General features: G+C 46.2%; 1 protein-coding gene across 1 annotated transcript in view; it reads right to left on the bottom strand.

Moving 5' to 3' along the window:
- Positions 1-20815, bottom strand: part of KLHL26 (kelch like family member 26) — a 92495-nt gene that overhangs the window by 32019 nt on the left and 39661 nt on the right. The window contains exon 2 of the mRNA XM_083179398.1: positions 6109-6291. Within this exon, the coding sequence (XP_083035524.1) occupies positions 6109-6291 (183 nt within the window). The remainder of the gene's footprint in view (positions 1-6108; positions 6292-20815) is intronic.

Consider the following 20815-nt stretch of genomic DNA (forward strand, 5'->3'; position numbering starts at 1 on the left):
AGCAATCTCCTGTGCACCTTCCGTTTGGGTACAATCCTCTGCTATCATCTGTGTACATTCAGTCTGGGTGCAATCTGCAAGCAACCTCCTGTGCACCTTCCGTTTGGTTACAACCTCCTTTTATATCCCCTCTTCTCCCACTATCTCCATCAGTATTGGTGAAACCGAGATCACCTCCACCGACCAAACGCGCTGCCTCGGTGTCATCATTGACTCCTCCCTCACTTTCACCCCCCACATTCGTGCTCTCTCACAGTCTTGCCGCTTTCACCTACGCAACATCTCACGCATCAGACCATTCCTCTCCACTGACGCGACCAAAATTCTCATTCACTCTCTTGTCATCTCCCGCCTTGACTACTGCAACATCCTTCTCTCTGGGCTACCTCTCACCCGCCTCGCACCTCTCCAATCCATTCTCAACGCTGCTGCTAGGCTCATCTTCCTCTCCCGCCGCTCTACCTCCGCCTCCCCCCTCTGTCTATCTCTTCACTGGCTCCCCATTCCTTTCCGAGTTCTCTTTAAACTCCTCACCACCACCTACAAGGCTCTCTCCTCCTCCACCGCTCCTTACCTCTCTTCACTGATCTCTATCCACACTCCATCCCGTCCTCTTCGCTCCATCACTGACCGCCGACTGACCTCTCACCTAATCACCTCCTCCCACTCCCGTGTCCAAGACTTCTCTCGCGCTGCCCCCCTGCACTGGAACAACCTCCCGCCACCCATCAGGCTTTCTGATTCCCTTACCTCCTTCAAGCGCTCCCTCAAAACCCACTTTTTTCGACTAGCCTATCCCTCCTCCTAACCTCTTTTGATCCTCTTATCCTGCCTCCATTCCCCTCCGTTCCTACTTATCCTATTGTTTTTCGTTCGTCCACCCACCTATTTTTAGTATGTTAACTCTTATGAGTAGGGCCCTCCTTCCTCACGTACTCACCCTACCTCTTTACCTCACCTGTGCTCCTGTCCTGTTCTTCCCTTCCTCTACTTCATCTTCAGTCTCCTCGACAATTTGGACACCTACTTCTAAACTGATGCTGATTTTAGTTCTACCAGCTATACCCCTATTTATACTGTATTTTTCAACACACCCTGTACGTTACCTCGTAATTTTTTTGTTTGCTATGTACGGCGCTGCGGACACTTTGCGGCGCCTTATAAATAAACGTACTACTACTACTACTACTATCACCTGTGTATCTTCATTCTGGGTGCAATCTGCAAGCAACCTCCTGTGCACCTTCCGTTTGGGTTACAACCTCCTGCTATCACCTGTGTACCTTCAGTCTGGGTGCAACCTGCAAGCAGGGATGGTGGGCAAGTCTCCCGCATCAGCCACGCTGTCCCCGCAGCGCTACATAGTGATTTTCGCAGGTCCGCGGCGAGGGGCGGTCCTAAAATGACATTTTTAGCCCGCCCCCAATTCGCGGACCCGCAAATTGACTCCTTTGCCTGCTATGGGGGGGGGGGGGGGTTTGTTGACGTCCACCTCGTCCCGCCCCCTGACATCCTGCAGTCTGGTCTCCTCTCCAGGTTCTCCCAGAGAGGAGAGTGAAAAAGTAGGCAGGCATGAAATAGCGCTGAGTCACTGCTGGTTCCACTCTGAGGTAGCTCCGCCCCCCTGTGATAGCTCCGGAGCTACTGAGAATATTTATACTGGCAAATACACATGTAAGATGTAAAACCATGCCCAGAGGTCATTGTTTACTAAAATGCTGCCAGTGTGTGCAGTGGAGATAAGGTATCCCCCCCAGAGAGGGTCTGTATAACCCCCTGCATTTGTGCTGCACAAAATAACAGCAAGCTGCGTGCGTGTGCGCAGGTGGTATACTAACCCATTCCGGAACCTGTTCCGGCAGTGGGGATCGGAGCAGCACCTGAAAAGGTCGGTATCTGCCCCCCAAGCTCCCACATCGCAAGCATGCTGCATGTCCAAGCAGCATGCACAAATAAATAAAAGATTAAAATAATGATGGAAATTCTCTGGAGCTCCAGAGTGTGCACATTTTTCTAAACTGAGCTGTGGGAGGGGGCATAGAGGGGAGGAGCCAGCACACCCTGTTTGAAGTGTTATGTGCACAGGATCCTTTGGACACCATCTATACCCCATCCTACTAAGTGAATCCCCTGTATCCTTTATGGATGATAGAGAAATGGTATATAATTACTGTATTGTAAATGTAGGTGACATTGGGTACATAAGACAGGGAGGCCGCTATGGGTCAAAATCACACTCAAGACACAAAAAGGGTCACACAGGTACAAAGATTACAGTGCCCCCCTCCCCTTTACTTTACAGGCAAAGGATTTGTCACTGTGAATCTGAAGACTTCAGTAGCTCCACCCACTCCTGTCTCCCATGAGGGATTAGGAATCCAGCCTTCCTACTCAAACACTAATCCCCTTGCTCTCTGGCCCATTCTACTAGAACATAGATACAGTACATGTTGGTCATTCTGGCCTTCTCGGGAAAACAGACAGTACCATTGTCCAACAGCTGACCAGAACATGCTTGACAACTGCAAAGTGAAGTCTGTCCTCTGGACAATTATTATTATTATCTTATCAGACGTTCAACCTGCACCAGGCTTGCCTACCCTCCCGCATTTAGAGGGAGGCTCCTGATTTGTACAGGAGCCTCCCGCTGTCCGGAAAACCCCCTCTGTCCTTCTGGTTTGTCAGACTCCCTCCATTGAAATCCGGACTGTGCATGCGTGCATCCAGAAATGGTGGTGGCCGGGGTGGGCAGGGAAGACTTTGCAGCTGGCCACCGTGGGGTTGTGGGTAGCGGTGGCCGGCTGTGAGTGCATGTAGTCTTGAAGTCACTGTGCATGGAGTGGAGCAGAGAGCTGGCAGCCAGGGCTCTGCTACTTCCCTGAAGCTGGCCCAGCCCACCACTCACAGTGAGCTCCGTGTATCAGGACTCAGGAGCTCTTCCTGTTCCTATGTCTGCAGCAGTGAGCTGCCTCCACAATAACGGACGGGTCCCTGCACAGAGCCAGGTTGGTGAGTGCTGTGTATACCGGGGAAAGGGGGCTGTATATATTGTGTGTATGTGATACAGTGGTGTGTATGTCTACTAGCTGTAATATGCTAGGATGTGCATAATGTAATAGAATGGTGTGTGTACACTAGCTGTTATATGGGGGATGTGCATAATGCAATATAATTGTGCATGTACTGGCTGCAGAGGCGTAGCAAGGGCGGAGCCGGTGGAGCACTAGCTCCGGGCGCCGAAAGGTCATATGGCGCCGGAGCCGTGCACGCAAGCGGCATCCCTGCCTTGTCTGCTGCCCCCCACCCACTGCATTCTGTTCTGTGTCCTGACTGCTGTGCCGCCCGGCCGTGGCTCATACAATATCGGCTGTATGAGTCACGGCCGGGCGCCGCAGCAGTCAGGACACACTCCCTTCATGGTCCATCATGTACCCGGTCTCCGTCCCACTGCACACGTGCCGTAGCACAGGCCCAGGAGAAGGTGACAGCGGCAGGAGCAGGTACCAGCAGCAGGAGTCGCTGGGAGAAGCTGACAGCTGCTTGGTGCAGTAACCTCAGGGGAAGGTGCCAGCAGCAGAAGCCACTGGGAGAAGCTGACAGCCGCTGGGTGCAGTAAGTAACCCCAGGAGAAGGTGTCAGTGGCTGATTTAACTAATGGGCTATGTGATCTAGTAAATGCTTTCTACCAACACTTGCAATATATTATTGTATATAGAAGTCTTATACTGACGCATGCTGTAAAAGTGAGAAGTATCACCATCAAATCTAGCACAGTGCCAGTGCAATAATTTAATACCTGCACTTATAGGGCAGACTGACAATGTGACTCATTCCGATTGCTATGTGAGACAGCATTAGCTAGATAGCAATACACAATATATCATATAGAGGAATCCTATGCAAATGATACTAACCTCCTGTACGTGATTTATACTCTCAAGTGAATGTGAAGTGACCCCATAAAGTTTAAGTGATAGCGGAGCTATCTGACCAGAGCACAGCGCAGAGTGCAGTGACTTTAAGACCTTCACCCGGCTGATTCAGCAAGCAGTCAATGTGCTGTATCTGGTGCATACTGTTGATACTAGCCTTCTGTGTGTAAAATACATGCTTTAAGGGTGTCCAATAACAATATAAACCCCAATAATTAGTAGATTAACCCTATCAACCAGAGAGTGCTATATAAGCCACTCACTACTATCTGCAGTACACAATATACTGCATATAGGATCCTCATAATAAAGGCACTAGCTTTCTGTGCTTAATAGATTTACTTGAGCAGTGTGGAGTAACATCATAAAATATAAACAACAGTGGAGCTGATTAGCCTTATTAACCCACAAAGCGGCACCAATCCTCCACAAACAGCATACAGTATAATAAGGCAGACCCAATAAAGCAGTACACATAACTACTAGAGTATGTGAATAAACTACCTCTATTCTTGAGATTGTATTGTCCTCGTCCTAGAACATGCCAATACTGGACAGACCTGTATTAACCCTACCCACGCCTAGCAGCAAATGAACAGATAACATTGGTCCCAACCGACTCCTGTGTCCTGACTTCTGCGCTGCCCGGCCATGGCTCACAATATCAGCTGGGTGAGCAACGGTCAGGTGGTGAAGAAATCAGGACACAAATTCAAGTCTCCCGCTGGACTGCTAGCCAATAGGCACTTGCGGTCCAGCAGCCAATCAGGAGCAGCATTAGTGGCTGCTGGAATGCGAGTTCCTATTGGCTAGAGGTGAAAATAGTGGCGGACAGCCTGCTCGCTGTCAGAGCAGGCTGCAGTAGGATTTCACACTACCCTTGGCAACGAGCAATTTAAGTCCCCCTTGGTAACAGGCAATTTCAGTCCCCCTTGGCGTCGAGCATGAAGCCCCTTTGCATTGAGCATGTAGATAAGCACTTATGTGTCAAATGTGTAATGGGCATTATAGTTTGTTATATAGTATGTAATGGGCATCATGTGTGGCCTTATGTAAAATGGGTTACAAAGTTCCCAAAAACGTGAAATGGTCATTATGGTGTTGGTGTGTGGTATAATGTTAGGCCGTGCAAGAGCCCGTCTACTACAAATCAGTGGGGATGGGGGGCACAAAACATGCCCTTGCTCCGGGCATCATGGCACCTAGCTACACCACTGACTGGCTGTAATATGGTGGTGGTGTAATGTAATATAATGGTGCATGTACTTGCTTTAATATATGGGTGTGTGTAATGTAGTGTAATATAGTGTTGCATGTACTGTCTGGCTGCCACTGCAGTGCACACACCTTCATGGCGATCAGTACACCCATAGGTGGATTTAGACAAGCCTGCTCAGCGGCATGGCGCATTCTACTAGCAGCTACAATCTCCCTGAAAGTAGTTTTCAAAAGTAGGCAAGAATGACCTGCACATCATATATTAAGCTGGCCTGTCAATTTAATAATGTCACACAAGACTTAGACCCCAATATCCATCCTTAAAGCGGCTATTCCTTTGATGTTTGCAGAAAAGCTTTGTGACTGTATCTAGAACAGGGTTGCCGACCCTCCCGGAATTTGCGGGAGTCTCCCGAAAATCGGGTCCTTCCTCCCGGCCCCCGGAAGGGTGGGCAACCCTCCCGGAATCAGTGGGACCCCCCCTGAGCCCCCCGATCGCGGCATTTATATGCCGCAATCCGCGGGTCTCAGGGGAGGGGGCGGAGCTAAAACGGCACAATCGTGACGTTTTAGCCCCGCCCCCTCCATGGATAACTGTTATTCCGGCTATTTCTTGTAATGGGGGCGGGGCTTAATGACGTCACGGTTAAGCCCCGCCCCCAAAACGAGTAATACAAGATTCCTCTCCGGGCTTCTCCCGGAGAGGATTTTTTCAAAGTCGGCAACCCTGATCTAGAATATACTTATAAGCTCTATTAGGTGGCCTTGGAACACAATTCTACTCTATGGGTTACATGTAAACTTTGTATCTTTACAAACACTTGCAGTGGGTCATGACATGCCTGCCTTAATTTGTATTCAGATAATACAACAAAACATATTGCATTGCCAGCAAATACCTACTGTTATACATATAAAAGTATATGGCATTTAAAGATAAAGAAAGTTCTAAACCTACCTAAAATAGTCACTGCAGGCAGCTAGGACTACTTTGTGTACTTGGAACACTTCATTGTGAATGGTAAGAATGACATCAAGCAGCTGACCCTGAGCTCGCAGTGCAGTCAGCCCCTGCAAAAGAGTTGTGCTATGGCCAGGAGCAGAGAAGGTGCATTTGAAGCTGCTGTTCTTGTCAGCCATGCTATAAAGTAAAGAAAACCACATCTTATTGACTTTTGTTCTGGTAAGACGTTTGCATACACAATACATTCAAATAAATGTTCACATTGTGTTTTATAAACTATGAATTAAATGACATTAACTCCCAGCTTGCCTCACATGTAAAGTCCTCCGTATAACTGTATTTGTGTCAAATATCTTTCTAGACAGTTCGGTCAATTGCATACCTCCCAACTGTCCCATTTACCGTGGGAACATCCCAGATTTTGCGGACGTTCCAGCAGGTTGCCCGGGGCAAGCAGTGTCCTGCGGTGGGGGGGGGGGGGGGCAGTTGGGAGTCCCCACTGCCACCCGCTTGTCAGCTGGGAATATACACGGTGCGCACAGAGTCTATTCCCCACAGGCAGAGGGGCAGCAGCAGCAAAACGGGGGCCTTGCACGAGTGACGCGATTTGAAGGCCACGCCACCAACATTTTGCGTGAAGGTGTTGAGGGAAGGAGTTGAACTGTGCACCCTTCCCTCACTTGATCACTATATGATTGCCGACTGCTGTTAAACTGCATAGCGCCTTGTTTTCACCAATTTGAAAGAAGTATAAGAACTCTTCTAAAACTTTGAAGAACAACGATGGTAGATATCTTTCAAATCAACAATACCTAAGGGATTTACATTGGACCAATACACACTTTTGAGGAATCCCATTCCTACCAATAAGATTGTGTGGTTATCAACAAATTGATGTACCCTTTGCCCCTGATGAAGTCAACACCATGACGAAACGCGATGGTCTAACCATATTGTCTGATTGACTATTGTGTGTATTTGATAAGAGGATCGTTTTTTATCTTTTTTGATTCACTGAACTGTACTGTAAAAACCTATATGCACACTGTTAGGCCTTAAGGGCATTTTTATTAAATATTAATGGAATATATTTTATTAGCTAAAGTTTAGCGCACTCTGAATCCATTTGTTGATCTCTATTCCTGATAGTTTGGTTCCATCTAACTGGGGACCCTTTCAGAGTAGCTGCTCACTTGGTATCTTAGTGCAAGTACCGCTTGGGAAGTGTGGGTGCTGTTTGCACCCCATTCTTAGGAATGGCGAGTGAATTGGTACTTCTGTATCTATCTAATTATAATATATATATATATAACCGGCCTTTGTCAAGACGACAACCAAACAACCAGACAGCAGCAGGGATTGAGTGCCCTGATTGGACCCTGAAGTACCCGTTGTATACTGTATTGAATAAGCATACATTGCTGCCATAAAGGAGCTCCCCACATTGGTCTACTAGTGGCTTGGAGTGCGGTTATACTATGACATTATACACAGGCGGCCGGAAGCAATTTTTACCAGTCTATCACGTAGGTTACTCCCCCGTGTATAAGATGGCATATGCCAGTTTATACACAGGGGGGGGGGGGGGGTGTAATCTATGTGATAGACTGGTAAAAATTGATGTCTCTGATTTTACTAGTTTGCCGACACCAAGCAACTTTTTGACAAAAACCAATGGCTGCTACCGCTGCACGGGTTGCACCACGTGTGGTTCACTATTGGTAGGTGGCCACCTTGTGCACCCGTGCAGTGGTAAGAAGTACCTTATAAAACATGTACTGACCTGCACGAGCAAGTACGTTGTATATTTGTTATACTGCCCGTGCGGCTATATATATATATATATATATATATATATATATATATATATATATATATATATATATATATATATATTGGCAAGACGGAAACCACATTCCGTGAGAGGATGGCAAATCATCGATTTGCCATCCGTACTGCGTTAGCGACAGGGACCAGTGATCAACCAGTGGCATGCCACTGGGTTGACATGGGCATACTGTCGCTAGCCTTCGGACTAAGCTAATAGATCATGTTCCCATCCTCAAAAGAGGTGGTGATAGGGGCAAATTATTACTAAGAATGGAGAGCAGGTGGATTATGACCTTGGATGCATTGGCACCCAAGGGGTTGAATGAAAAACTGGGTCCGCACTGCTTCTTGTAAAAAGCCCGTATTTTTCTGTTGATCTAACATAAAGCCTTGTTTAATGGTTAATATAAGGTATACTATATGAAATGCAGTAGGTGCAGATTGTGCAGACTTGCAATGTGTACAGCATAGACGATTGTTGTATGTAGTTGGAGCCATAACTTTATAATTAATTTTCAGTCCACTTGAAATAAATTAACCAATTGTTGGATATTTTCCATGATATGATATTGTTATAACAAAATAAAAAACCTATGAAGTAACTTGTTTTTAAATAACTTTTATATTTGTGGTGTTTATTGTACTGATCTGAATGTGCCGCCCCTAGTCATCGCTGTTGACACCTGTGAACGTGCCGGCCGGCATCAACCCAAAGGTGTGCTGTGTGTGACGTGGGATGGTCCTGCAGAGCTCTAATTGGTGAGGGTGTGTCTTAAATGTATGTATAAGTACGCTTTGTTCAGTGTATTGTGTTGTTCCCTGACGACGGTCACCGACCGAAACATGTCGGAATAAAGAAATCTTTTTGCATCATTTATGAAGACCAACTTTCTTCAACTTGCATATCTGGGGCTTCAGGGTCCAAAGCCGGCACCGGAGCAGTCCACGGCTATTAACCTCAGAGGAGTGCTGGGTTTTCTACGAATATATATATATATATATATATATACATATATATACACACACACATATACACACACACACACATACATACATATACACACACACACATACATATATACACTAGGTGATTCATCGCGCCCTACGGGCGCTCTTCACACCGTCGTAAGGGGCTGCGCCCCCTTAATTTGTGAACGTTTGTATTGTGAGAAATATGGTTAGAATTGTGTGAAAGATGCCCTGTATTACAACTTGAGTTATAGGTGAAATGTGTTAAATAGAGAGCATATGATTTGGAAGTGGGTGTGCATTGTTTTGTTTAATTAAAAAGCGGTTGTTTAGGTGTGTCTTTGTGTGTGTGTGCAATAGTATAGTAGGGTGTTTTTGGGTCAGCGGCTCCCCACTGGCGGAGGTCACGACACAGGAAAACAGGAGGCTGGGTAGTGATAGGGGTGTGTGGGCATAAGGGGGACTAAAGAGGAGGGTGGGGGACACTGTGCAGCTTCTGCCAGTGGGTGAGGGTCCAGCGTGGCAGCACAGGAGTACAGGATGGTGGCCCTGAGTCAGTGTCTCTTCCTACTGGGTGGGAGTTAGGGTGCATGAGAGAAGGAGGCTGGGCTATGAGGCATGATAGGGGTATGTGGGCAACACAGCGTCAGCCACTCCCAAGTGGTGGAAGTTACGGTTCAGGAGAGCAAGAAGCTGGGTAGTGATAGGAGTGTGGGCATATGGGGGATTAAAGAGGAGGGTGGGGGACATTGTGCAGCTTCTGCCAGTGGGTGAGGGTCCAGAGTGGCAGCACAGGAGTACAGGACGGTACCCCTGAGTCAGTGCCTCCTCCTACTGGGTGGGAGTTAGGGTGCATGAGAGCAGGAGGCTGGGTGGTAAAGCATGATAGGGAAATGTGGGCAACACAGGGTGAGCGGGTCCCCACTGGCGGAAGTTACGGGGCAGGAGAACAGGAGGCAGGGCAGTGATAGAGGTGTGTGGGCATGAGGGGTAGTAAAGGTTTTTGGCTGTTGCAGAGTAGGGATGGGCATTGGTGCAGACGCCATCGATGGTTGGCACTGATGGCGATTTTGCACCCTGCCATCGATAGTGGTAACATATTACTTGGATAACCATCAATTGTTGTAGCTATCGATGGTCATCCATTATATCTGACTGAATAGGCCGTGGGTCAATCAGAACTCGGTGGCGGGACTTCCGGGTGTGGGGGGGCGGAGCTATGCTCCGTGTCCCGGCACCTTAAAAAAATGTGAAACTTGATCGGTTCTCCTTTGCTATTGATGTAGGGAAACCATCTGGTCCTCCCACATCGATGGCAAAAGTATTGAACATCGGCCATAAACCAGAACTGGAAGAGGGTGGGGGACAGTATGCAGCTCCCGTCAGTGGGTGAGCGTCTCCTCCCACTGGGAGGGAGTGAGGGTGCATGAGAGCAGGAGGCTGTATAATAGTGGTATGTGGGCAAGACATTGATAAAAGTTGTGGTGCTGGTGCAGAGGACAGTTGGGACACTTCTGGCAGTGGGGGAACCTGCAGCGCGGCAGCTAGGGACGGATTTCCCACCTAGGGGCGGCACCTGCTTGTGGCGGTACAGGATCCGCCATTCTCACGGGGGTATGTGAAATGCGGAAGCGGGGTCGCGGGGGTCCGCTGGGGGGTGGAATTGCTGTAAGGGGGTCAGGGGAGTCTGCAAATTGCGGGAGGGGGGGGGTGTCTGCGATTAGCAGGAGGGGGCGGAGGTCCACAAATCGCGGGAAGGGGGGGTCCGCAAATTGCGGGAGGGGGGATTGTGGGGGTCCAGGAATCATGGGAGGGGCACAGGGGGGTGGTCCTGCGAATCGCGGGAGGGGGGTCGTGGGGGGCCACAAATTGCGGGAGGGGGGGTGCGGGAGGTGCCGTGAATCGCGGGAGGGGGGGTTGTGAATCGTGGGAGGAGGGTCCACGAATCGCGGGAGGGGGTCTGCAAATCGCGGTAGGGGGCGCGGGAGGGGTGTGTGAATCGCGGGGGGTCGCGAATCATGGAAGGTGGGCACGGGAGGGTGGGGGTGGTGGGGGGTGCCGCGAATTGCAGGAGGGGGGCGGGGGGCCCGCGAATCACGGGAGGGGGGTTGTGGGGGTCCAGGAATCGTGGGAGGGGCACTGGGGGGTGGTCCAGCGAAGCGCAGGAGGGGGGTCGTGGGGGCCACAAATCGCGGGAGGGGAGGTGCCGTGAATCGCGGGAGGGGGGGTTGTGAATCTTGGGAGGGGGGTCCACGAATCGCGGGACGGGGTCTGCAAATCGCGGGAGGGGGGTGTGTGAATCGTGGGGGGGGTCGCGAATAGCGGGAGGGGGGCTTGCGGGGGTCTTGTGAATTGCAGGAGGGGGGGTCGCGGGGGGTGCCGCGAATCGCGGGAGGGGGGAGTTGCGGGGGGCCCGTGAATCGCGGGAGGGGGTCGCGGGGGGCCCGTGAATCGCGGGAGGGGGGTCGCGGGTGTCTGGGGGGTGCTGGCAGAGGGGGGGGGGTGCGGGAGTAATGGTGGATGGTGGCTGTAGAGAAATGGTGGATGGTGGGCATGTACTGTAGCCCTGGTTGGGCGGGGGGAGGTGATGTCAAGGGTGTGGGGTGAGTAGAACAGTTTTTTTCCCTAGGGGGGGCGGGTTTGTGTATCCCGCTGGGCGGGAACGTTATATACACAGGGGATGAGTGACAGATCTGGCTAAATATGTAAGAGATATATATATATATATATATCAATGAAAAGAAATAAGTGCGCAAACTAAAAACCTTCATCAACACCCAAAGGGGTTAGCTCTCGATAGTGCTATTTGCCCAATACACGGATTCAAAAATCAAATGGTGTCTGTGTGCCTCTGTGATTGGATCCATATATAGATAGATAGATATATAAAAATATATATAAATAACACACACACACACACACACACACACACACACACACACACACACTGTATATAATTATTTTTTGCACATAAAATTGTTACGGTTTACTTTACTAAATTCTTAACTTTTAGCTCATAAAATAAAATGAAAGGGAATTATAGTTATGAATGATGTTGATGACTATTCTACGCAGGACCCATATACACTAGACAATTTTGAGCTGCTTTTTTTTAGATCCATTTCTTTGAGTGCAGCACCCGGGCAGTTGTCAGGTGTATCGTGCCGGTAACCACGTATCTATGTATGTATATATATACACACACATATATATATATATATATATATATACACACACATATATATATATATATATATATATATACATACATACATATACATACCACATGAAAAGCCTGTGTTTGTCCCAGTGCTGCCTCTGATTAAAAACCCTCCCATGATGAGGCTGCTGCTGTTCTCCATGGGCCCGAGAAGTATGTAATGAGCTCCACCAATCAGAGCTCAGCAGAAACGTCTCAGCCTCTGCCCTCTTGTGCAAAGTGTCATGGGACTTAGTCAACTCCCAGTAATGCACTGCACACTTGTGCAATCAGTGTGCCTTGGCTCCTGATGCTCAGCACCATTAATCATTGTCACATTGGCATATAGGTGAAGCTGCAGCACTACCCCACTGCCATGCACAAAACCTTTAGAATTTTTATTTTTTAATACATGCCAACCACAAGGGGCCCCTAGCTAGAGGGGGGCCCAGGGGCACTGACCCCTTGTGCCCCCATTATAATCCGGCCCTGATCACAGGGCATTTCCATATACAATGGTAATAGCTTGGCCTCCTGTGTCCCACATTGAAGACATGAATGATTAGGAAGGGATCCCATCAAATACCGACAATGCGGTGACAAATATGTTCTATGCAACACATTAAGAAAAAAGTTCTACATATGCAGCGACTGGCATCAATTTTATAGAGGTTTCTAGAGCTTTCAATAGTTTTTATATAGTCAGCATAGGCATACAATCTCTCCACTGTGTCATCCAAGTACGTATCTCCCCATGTTGTAAAGGATTATGAAGAAACACGTAATGGGGTGAAATTACCTTGGAGAGGCGATTTTCTCATACCAAGAGTATATCCAATGGATTACTATAATCCTTAGGAGCTAGCACCTTAACCAGGCCAGCCACATAGTGCTGAGCCTGGAAAAATGCTAATAGAAAGATTGTAGAAATGGAAACTTATCTATTGCTTGTGTAAACGGTAGTGGTTTATTAGTTGTTTTATTAATTAGATGGCCCACTTTAGTAATTCCCTGTCTTTGCCACAAAGTAAATGGATATTGAGCCATACCTTGCTGAAACTGTGGGTTACCCACCAAGGGTAGATGAATAGAAGTATATTGATTCAATACCTGTTTGTGACGTAACAAATGCCATACTCTACGCATAGTCAGTAATGGATTATTCTGTATCAAAAGGATGTAACTCCCAGTCATGTCTATGTAAAAATACACTTAAGTTATCTCCATCATTAAGAAAAGTAGCTTCCATAGTTGTATTGGCGGTCATTACCATTTAGCCAATCCCGAAGATGCCTCAAGTGGGAGACATTTCCATATTCAACTATATTGGGAAGATTAATACCCCCATTTGATCTAGTCTGTTGCAATTTTTCAAGCTAATACTCGCTCTTTTGCCATTCCATATAAACGTCCGAATGATCTTATTCATTTCTAGTGAATCTCGTTTTCTTAATAAAATCGGGAGAGACTGAAGGGGGTATAAGAGTCTCGGAAAAATAACCATTTTAACTAAATTAGGCCACACTAGGTATGATAGTTTTAGGTGTTTCCAACTATCTATGTCCTTTATAATACGATTAATAATATTACTCATACTAACCCCTTCCCGACAATTGACGTACATTTACGTCATGGTCGGGAAGTACTTCCCGACACATGGCGTAAATGTACGTCATGGCATTTAACTGTCACCGCGTCTATAGACGCGGTGACAGTTTCAACATGTCTGCTGTCCCTGACAGCAGACATGTCCGTGCATGCCCAGGGGGGGCTGCGATGCCGCCCCCCCGTCGGCGATCGCTGTGATTGGCTGTTCAGTGTGAACAGCCAATTACAGCGTTTTCTGTGTCACCGGCGAATAACGTTCGCCGGTGACACGCGATCGGAGGTGATTGGTGCTGGTGTCACCCCACCTCACCCCGCCCGCCCCCAAAGGCCGTGATTGGTCCGTCGGACCGACGGACCAATCACAGCCATGGAGGGGGGTTTAAACTAACGGTGACTGCACTGCAGACGCCATTCCGGTCTGGAATTGCGTGCAGTGCGGTCACCGTGCCTAGCTGCCGCGATATACTGACCAGAACCTTGCAAAATACTTACCTGATCCTTGCAAATATCTTGCCTGCTTCATCACTGCTTGTAGTGTGCTGGATGCTTCCTGGATCCTGTTACTTGTGACTTCCTGTGTTGTGAACTTGTGCTGCTGCAGTGTAATAGCGTTAGTTAGATAGAGAGAGATAGAGAGAGATAGTGTCAGAGAGTGCTATATTTTGTGCTGCTGCAGTGTGATATAGTTATAGAGAGAGAGATAGAGAGATATAGAGAGAGATAGAGAGAGAGAGATAGAGAGGCCTAGTGACAGAGAGTGCTATATTTTGTGCTGCTGCAGTGTGATAGTTATAGATAGAGAGATAGAGAGAGATAGAGAGAGATAGAGAGAGAGAGATAGAGATAGTGACAGATTGTGCTATATATTTTTTATATAACTGACTGCTGCCCCCCCTTTTGTGCTGATCAGTATAAATTAACTGATCAGCAACTTTTTGGGGGCGCAGGTTTTTTTTTATATATATATATACCTGTCACTGCTGCTGCAGTGTCATAGAGTGTTAGATAGTGAGAGATAGAGAGATAGAGAGAGATAGTGACAGAGAGTGATAGAGAGTGCTAAATTTTGTGTCTGCTGCCCCCGCCTTTTGTGCTGATCACTATATCTGAGGTGATCAGCAACTTTTTGGGGGGTGCAGAGGTTTTTTTTTTTTTATATATATACCTGCCAGTTGCACTGTCAGTTGCACCAAAGGTTGTGCACCTGCTGCCCCTCACTGGTAATCAGTGTCGCATCACTGATCACCTTTTTTTTTTTTGTGTGTGCTGTGGGGTCTTTTTTTAATTTTTTTTTTACACACACTGTGATTTTGTGGGTGTCCTGTGGCCGCTGTGCGCTGATTAGTGACGTACATCACTGATCATCTTTTTCGGCACAGGGTTGATCTATTTTTTTTTTTTTTTTTTGATCAAATTCCTGTTGCCTTTGAGCGCTGTTCAGTGACGGACGTTACTGACCAACATCTGTGCTCAATTTTTGGCGCAGGACCTTTTTTTTTTTTTTTTTAACCCCTTCAATTTTTTTTTTAACCCCTTCAATTTTTTTATTTTTTTAACCCCTTCAATTTTTTTTTTTTGTATAAAGTATTTTTTTTTTCTGCACTACATACACACTACACACTACATACCCCCCGGGTTGAAATAAAGTTTGTACCCCCCCCCTACACTATACACGTGTTGAAACATTTCACTACCAGTAACACAAAAATAAAAATGGCATCCCAAATGTCATCCCAGTCATCCAGAAGAATGTATTCAGCGGAGGAGGCATATGCCATGATTGCTTCTGACTCTGACACAGCCAGTGATGCAAGCGGGGAATTTGAAGGATTCGCCTTAAGCTCCTCTTCCTCCTCTGGTGATGAGGGACCCCCTCAAAGACGCCCCCGTAGAGCAGCTGAGACCCCCCCCCCAATAATTGATCTCGTATGGACCCCACCACCAGACAATTTTGAGCCCCAGGTTCCTGAGTTTTTGGCCATGCCAGGAATCCAATTTGATTCCACAGGTCTCAGAGAAATTGACTTTTTCAAATTATTTTTCTCTGATGATTTTATAAATTTAATGGTGGACCAAACTAATTTATATGCCCAGCAGTTTATTGCTCAAAACCCCACGTTATCATTTGCTAGGTGGACCCCTGTAGATGCAGTAGAGATGATGACGTTTTGGGGTCTGGTGTTTCATATGGGCATAGTAAAAAAGCCAGAAATTAGGCAATATTGGAGTACAGATGTTCTGTACAGCACCCCATTTTACCGTATGGCCATGCCCCGGGCTCGATTTGAGACGATCCTTAAATTTTTGCATTACAACGATAATGCACAGTGCCCACCCAGAGATGATCCCACCTTTGACCGGCTATTCAAAGTCAGGCCGGTCATTGATCATTTCAGTGCCAAATTTGAAGACATGTACATCCCAGATAAATTCATTTGCATAGACGAGTCCCTTATACATTTTAAAGGAAGGGTTAAATTCCGCCAGTACCTTCCCAGTAAGAGGGCAAGGTATGGCATAAAAATGTATAAGCTGTGTGAAAGCACCTCAGGGTACACCCACAGGTTTAGGGTATATGAAGGGAAGGATTCAAGAATTGAACCGCCAGAATGCCCCCCCTCCCTCGTAGGTGTTAGTAGAAAAATTGTCTGGGATTTAGTGCACCCCTTCCTGGATAAAGGTTATCACCTCTATGTGGATAACTTTTACACCAGCATCCCTCTGTTTAAGGCCCTTGGTTCAAGAGGTACAGCAGCTTGCGGTACTGTGCGCAAGAACCAAAGAGGCCTCCCAAAAACGCACATTGCCCAAGTAATGAGAAGGGGTGAAAGCAGGGGAATATGCACCGAAAATATGTTGTTGGTCAAATATAAGGACAAGAGGGATGTCCTTATACTGACAACAATTCACGGAGACAGTACCACCTCCGTCCCTGTACGAGGTACCAGTACCCACACCTCAAAACCTAATTGTATCCTGGATTACAATAGGTACATGGGCGGAGTGGATCTTTCAGATCAGGTACTGAAGCCGTACAGTGCCCTGCGGAAAACAAAAATCTGGTACAAGAAGCTGGCCGTGTATATCATCCAGATGGCACTGTATAACGCTTACGTGCTATTCCGTTCTACCGGCCAGAGGGGGACATTTATGCACTTTCAAGAGGAAGTCATAAAGGGCCTAATATTTGGGAACCAGCAGGCAGAGGGCCCCAGTACTTCTAGTACTGGCCCCCGTATTGTACCAGGGCAGCATTTTCCTGATGAAATCCCCTCCACTGGAAAAAAGGGCAGGACACAAAAAAGGTGCAAAGTTTGCTATAAAAAGGGAATAAGAAAGCAAACTATTTTCCAGTGTGACACTTGCCCCGACAAACCCGGCCTATGTATAAAGGAGTGTTTTAAAATACACCACACATCTATGGATTATTAGGTTCATAATTTCACCGTGCTTCGGGGGTCTTGCTAATGCCACATAGCACCCACCATTCATTCCACCAGAATCTGAGCCGCAAAATCCAAAAATCACTCCTTCCCTTCTGAGTCCTGCCATGCACCCAACTGGTATTTTTTGGTCACATGTGAGGCATTGCCGTACTCGGGAGAAATTGGGGCACAGATTTTGGGGTGCTTTTTCTCCTTCATACCTTCTGAAAATGAAAAATTTTGAGCCAGAACTGCATTTTTGTGTAAAAAAATGTAATTTTTCATTTTCACTGCCCACTTGTATCAAAATTGGTGAAACCCCTGGGGGTTTGAAATGTACACTATACCCCTAGATGAATTCCCTGAGGGGTGTACTTTGCAAAATGGGGTCACTTGTGGGGGGGTTCCACTGTATTGGTGCTTTGGGGGTCTTGCTAATGCGACATAGCACCCACCATCATTCCACCAGAATTTGTGCTGCAAAATCCAAATATCACTCCTTCCCTTCTGAGTCCTGCCACTTTTTGGTCACACATGAGGCATTGCCGTACTCGGGAGAAATTGGGGCACAGATTTTGGGGTGCTTTGTCTCCTTCATTCCTTCTGAAAATGAAAAATTTTGAGCCAGAACTGCATTTTTGTGTAAAAAAATGTAATTTTTCATTTTCACTGCCCACTTGTATCAAAATTGGTGAAACCCCTGGGGGTTTGAAATGTACACTATACCCCTAGATGAATTCCCTGAGGGGTGTACTTTGCAAAATGGGGTGACTTGTGGGGGGGTTCCACTGTATTGGTGCAACATAGCACCCACCATTCATTCCACCAAAATCTGTGCTGCAAAATCCAAAAATCACTCCTTCCCTTCTGAGTCCTGCCATGCACCCAAATGGTATTTTTTGGTCACATGTGAGGCATTGCCGTACTCGGGAGAAATTAGTGCACAGATTTTGGGGTGCTTTTTCTCCTTCATACCTTCTGAAAATGAAAAATTTTGAGCCAGAACTGCATTTTTGTGTAAAAAATGTAATTTTTCATTTTCACTGCCCACTTGTATCAAAATTGGTGAAACCCCTGGGGGTTTGAAATGTACACTATACCCCTAGATGAATTCCCTGAGGGGTGTAGTTTGCAAAATGGGGTCACTTGTGGGGGGTTCCACTGTATTGGTGCTTGGGGGGTCTTGCTAATGCGACATAGCACCCACCAAAATTCCACCAGAATCTGAGCTGCAAAATCCAAAAATCACTCCTTTCCTTCTGAGTCCTGCCATGCACCCAACTGGTATTTTTTGGTCACATGTGAGGCATTGCCGTACTCGGGAGAAATTGGGGCACATATTTTGGGGTGCTTTTTCTCCTCCATACCTTCTGAAAATGAAAAATTTTGAGCCAGAACTGCATTTTTGTGTAAAAAAATGTAATTTTTCATTTTCACTGCCCACTTGTATCAAAATTGGTGAAACCCCTGGGGGTTTGAAATGTACACTATACCCCTAGATGAATTCCCTGAGGGGTGTACTTTGCAAAATGGGGTGACTTGTGGGGGGGTTCCACTGTATTGGTGCAACATAGCACCCACCATTCATTCCACCAAAATCTGTGCTGCAAAATCCAAAAATCACTCCATCCCTTCTGAGTCCTGCCATGCACCCAACTGGTATTTTTTGGTCACATGTGAGGCATTGCCGTACTCGGGAGAAATTGGGGCACAGATTTTGGGGTGCTTTTTCTCCTTCATACCTTCTGAAAATGAAAAATTTTGAGCCAGAACTGCATTTTTGTGTAAAAAAATGTAATTTTTCATTTTCACTGCCCACTTGTATCAAAATTGGTGAAACCCCTGGGGGTTTGAAATGTACACTATACCCCTAGATGAATTCCCTGAGGGGTGTAGTTTGCAAAATGGGGTCACTTGTGGGGGGGTTCCACTGTATTGGTGCTTGGGGGGTCTTGCTAATGCGACATAGCACCCACCAAAATTCCACCAGAATCTGAGCTGCAAAATCCAAAAATCACTCCTTCCCTTCTGAGTCCTGCCATGCACCCAAATGGTATTTTTTGGTCACATGTGAGGCATTGCCGTACTCGGGAGAAATTGGGGCACAGATTTTGGGGTGCTTTGTCTCCTTCATACCTTCTGAAAATGACAAATTTGGAGCCAGAACTGCATTTTTGTGTAAAAAAAATAATTTTTCATTTTCACTGCCCAGTTGTACCACAATTGGTGAAACCCCTGGGGGTTTGAAATGTACACTATACCCCTAGATGAATTCCCTGAGGGGTGTAGTTTGCAAAATGGGGTCACTTGTGGGGGGGTTCCTAACTTTTAGCATCTTATGGTGCCTAGAAACCTACATGGTGCCTAAAAAATAATCTCATAAAAAGGAGGCTCCAAAATCAAGTAGGTGCTCCTTCTATTATGAAGCCTGTGGTTTGGTCAACGTGCACACTAGGGCCACATATAGGATATTTATGAAAACAAAAGAATTGGGGGAATCAATTTTTAGTCACATTTCTCTAGTAAAATGTACTGTGTTCCTTAGAAAAATGTATTAAAATTGCAAATCTGCAAAAAAAATGAAATTTTGAAATTTCACCTACACTTTGTTTTAATTCCTGTGAAACACCTAAAGGGTTAACAAACTTCCAAAATGCTGTTTTGAATACTGTGAGGGGTGCAGTTTTTGAAATGGTATCATTTATGGGGGTGTCTCACATACAAGTCCCTCAAAGTCACATCAGAACTGAACTGGTCCCTAAAAAAATCAGTGTTTGAAATTTTCTTGAAAATTTGAGAATTTGCTATTCATATTGTAAGCCTCCTAGTGTCCAAAAAAATTAAAAGGAAGTTGAAATAATGATGGAAACATAAAGTAGACATATGGTCTATGTTAGTTATTAACTATTTTGAGTGGTATGATTATTTGTCTCACAAGCAGAAAATTTAACATTTTGCAAATTGCTAAATTTTCCATTTTTTTACGACATTTTGGTATTTTTCACAAAAAAACACAGACTGTATCGACCCAAATTTACCACTAATTTGAAGTACAATGTGTCACGAAAAAACAATCTCAAAATCACTGGGATAAGTAAAAGCAAAAAAAAGTTATCCCCACTTAAGTGAGACATGTCAGATTTGAAAAAAAAGGGCTCTGTCAGGAACGCAAAAACTGGCTCTGTCAGGAAGGGGTTAAGATATAATTTGCCCATATCTTTTGGAATTTGGATGCCCAGGTAAGTGATCATTTTCTTAGCCCATTAAATGGGTATTTCCACATACCCTGCCAGCCGTATATAGCCTGGTTTTAAATAAAGGGCAGTTGATTTCTCAAAATTGACTTCAAATCCTGAGGCAATTCCAAATTCCTCAATACGGCTATTAATGGTCTTAGAGATTGTCTAGGTGAGGATATAAATAACAACACATCATCTGCAAAGGCAGATATTTTCAGTTCCTCTTTACCTGATTTAATCCCTCAAAATAACGGGCAATTCTGTAATCCCCGAAGCATGGGATCAAGGGCCAGATTAAAAAGTAACGGGGAGAGCGGACATCCCTGTCTTGTACCTCTAGTTAAGACTATTTGTTCTTCTATGGTTCCATTAATTAATAAAAGCGGTAGTTGGTGAGGTGTAAAAGAATTTGATCATATGTTGAAATTTAG

This window comes from Crinia signifera, chromosome 1, assembly GCF_055691185.1.
Source record: "Crinia signifera chromosome 1, ASM5569118v1, whole genome shotgun sequence".
Taxonomy (NCBI): domain Eukaryota; kingdom Metazoa; phylum Chordata; class Amphibia; order Anura; family Myobatrachidae; genus Crinia; species Crinia signifera.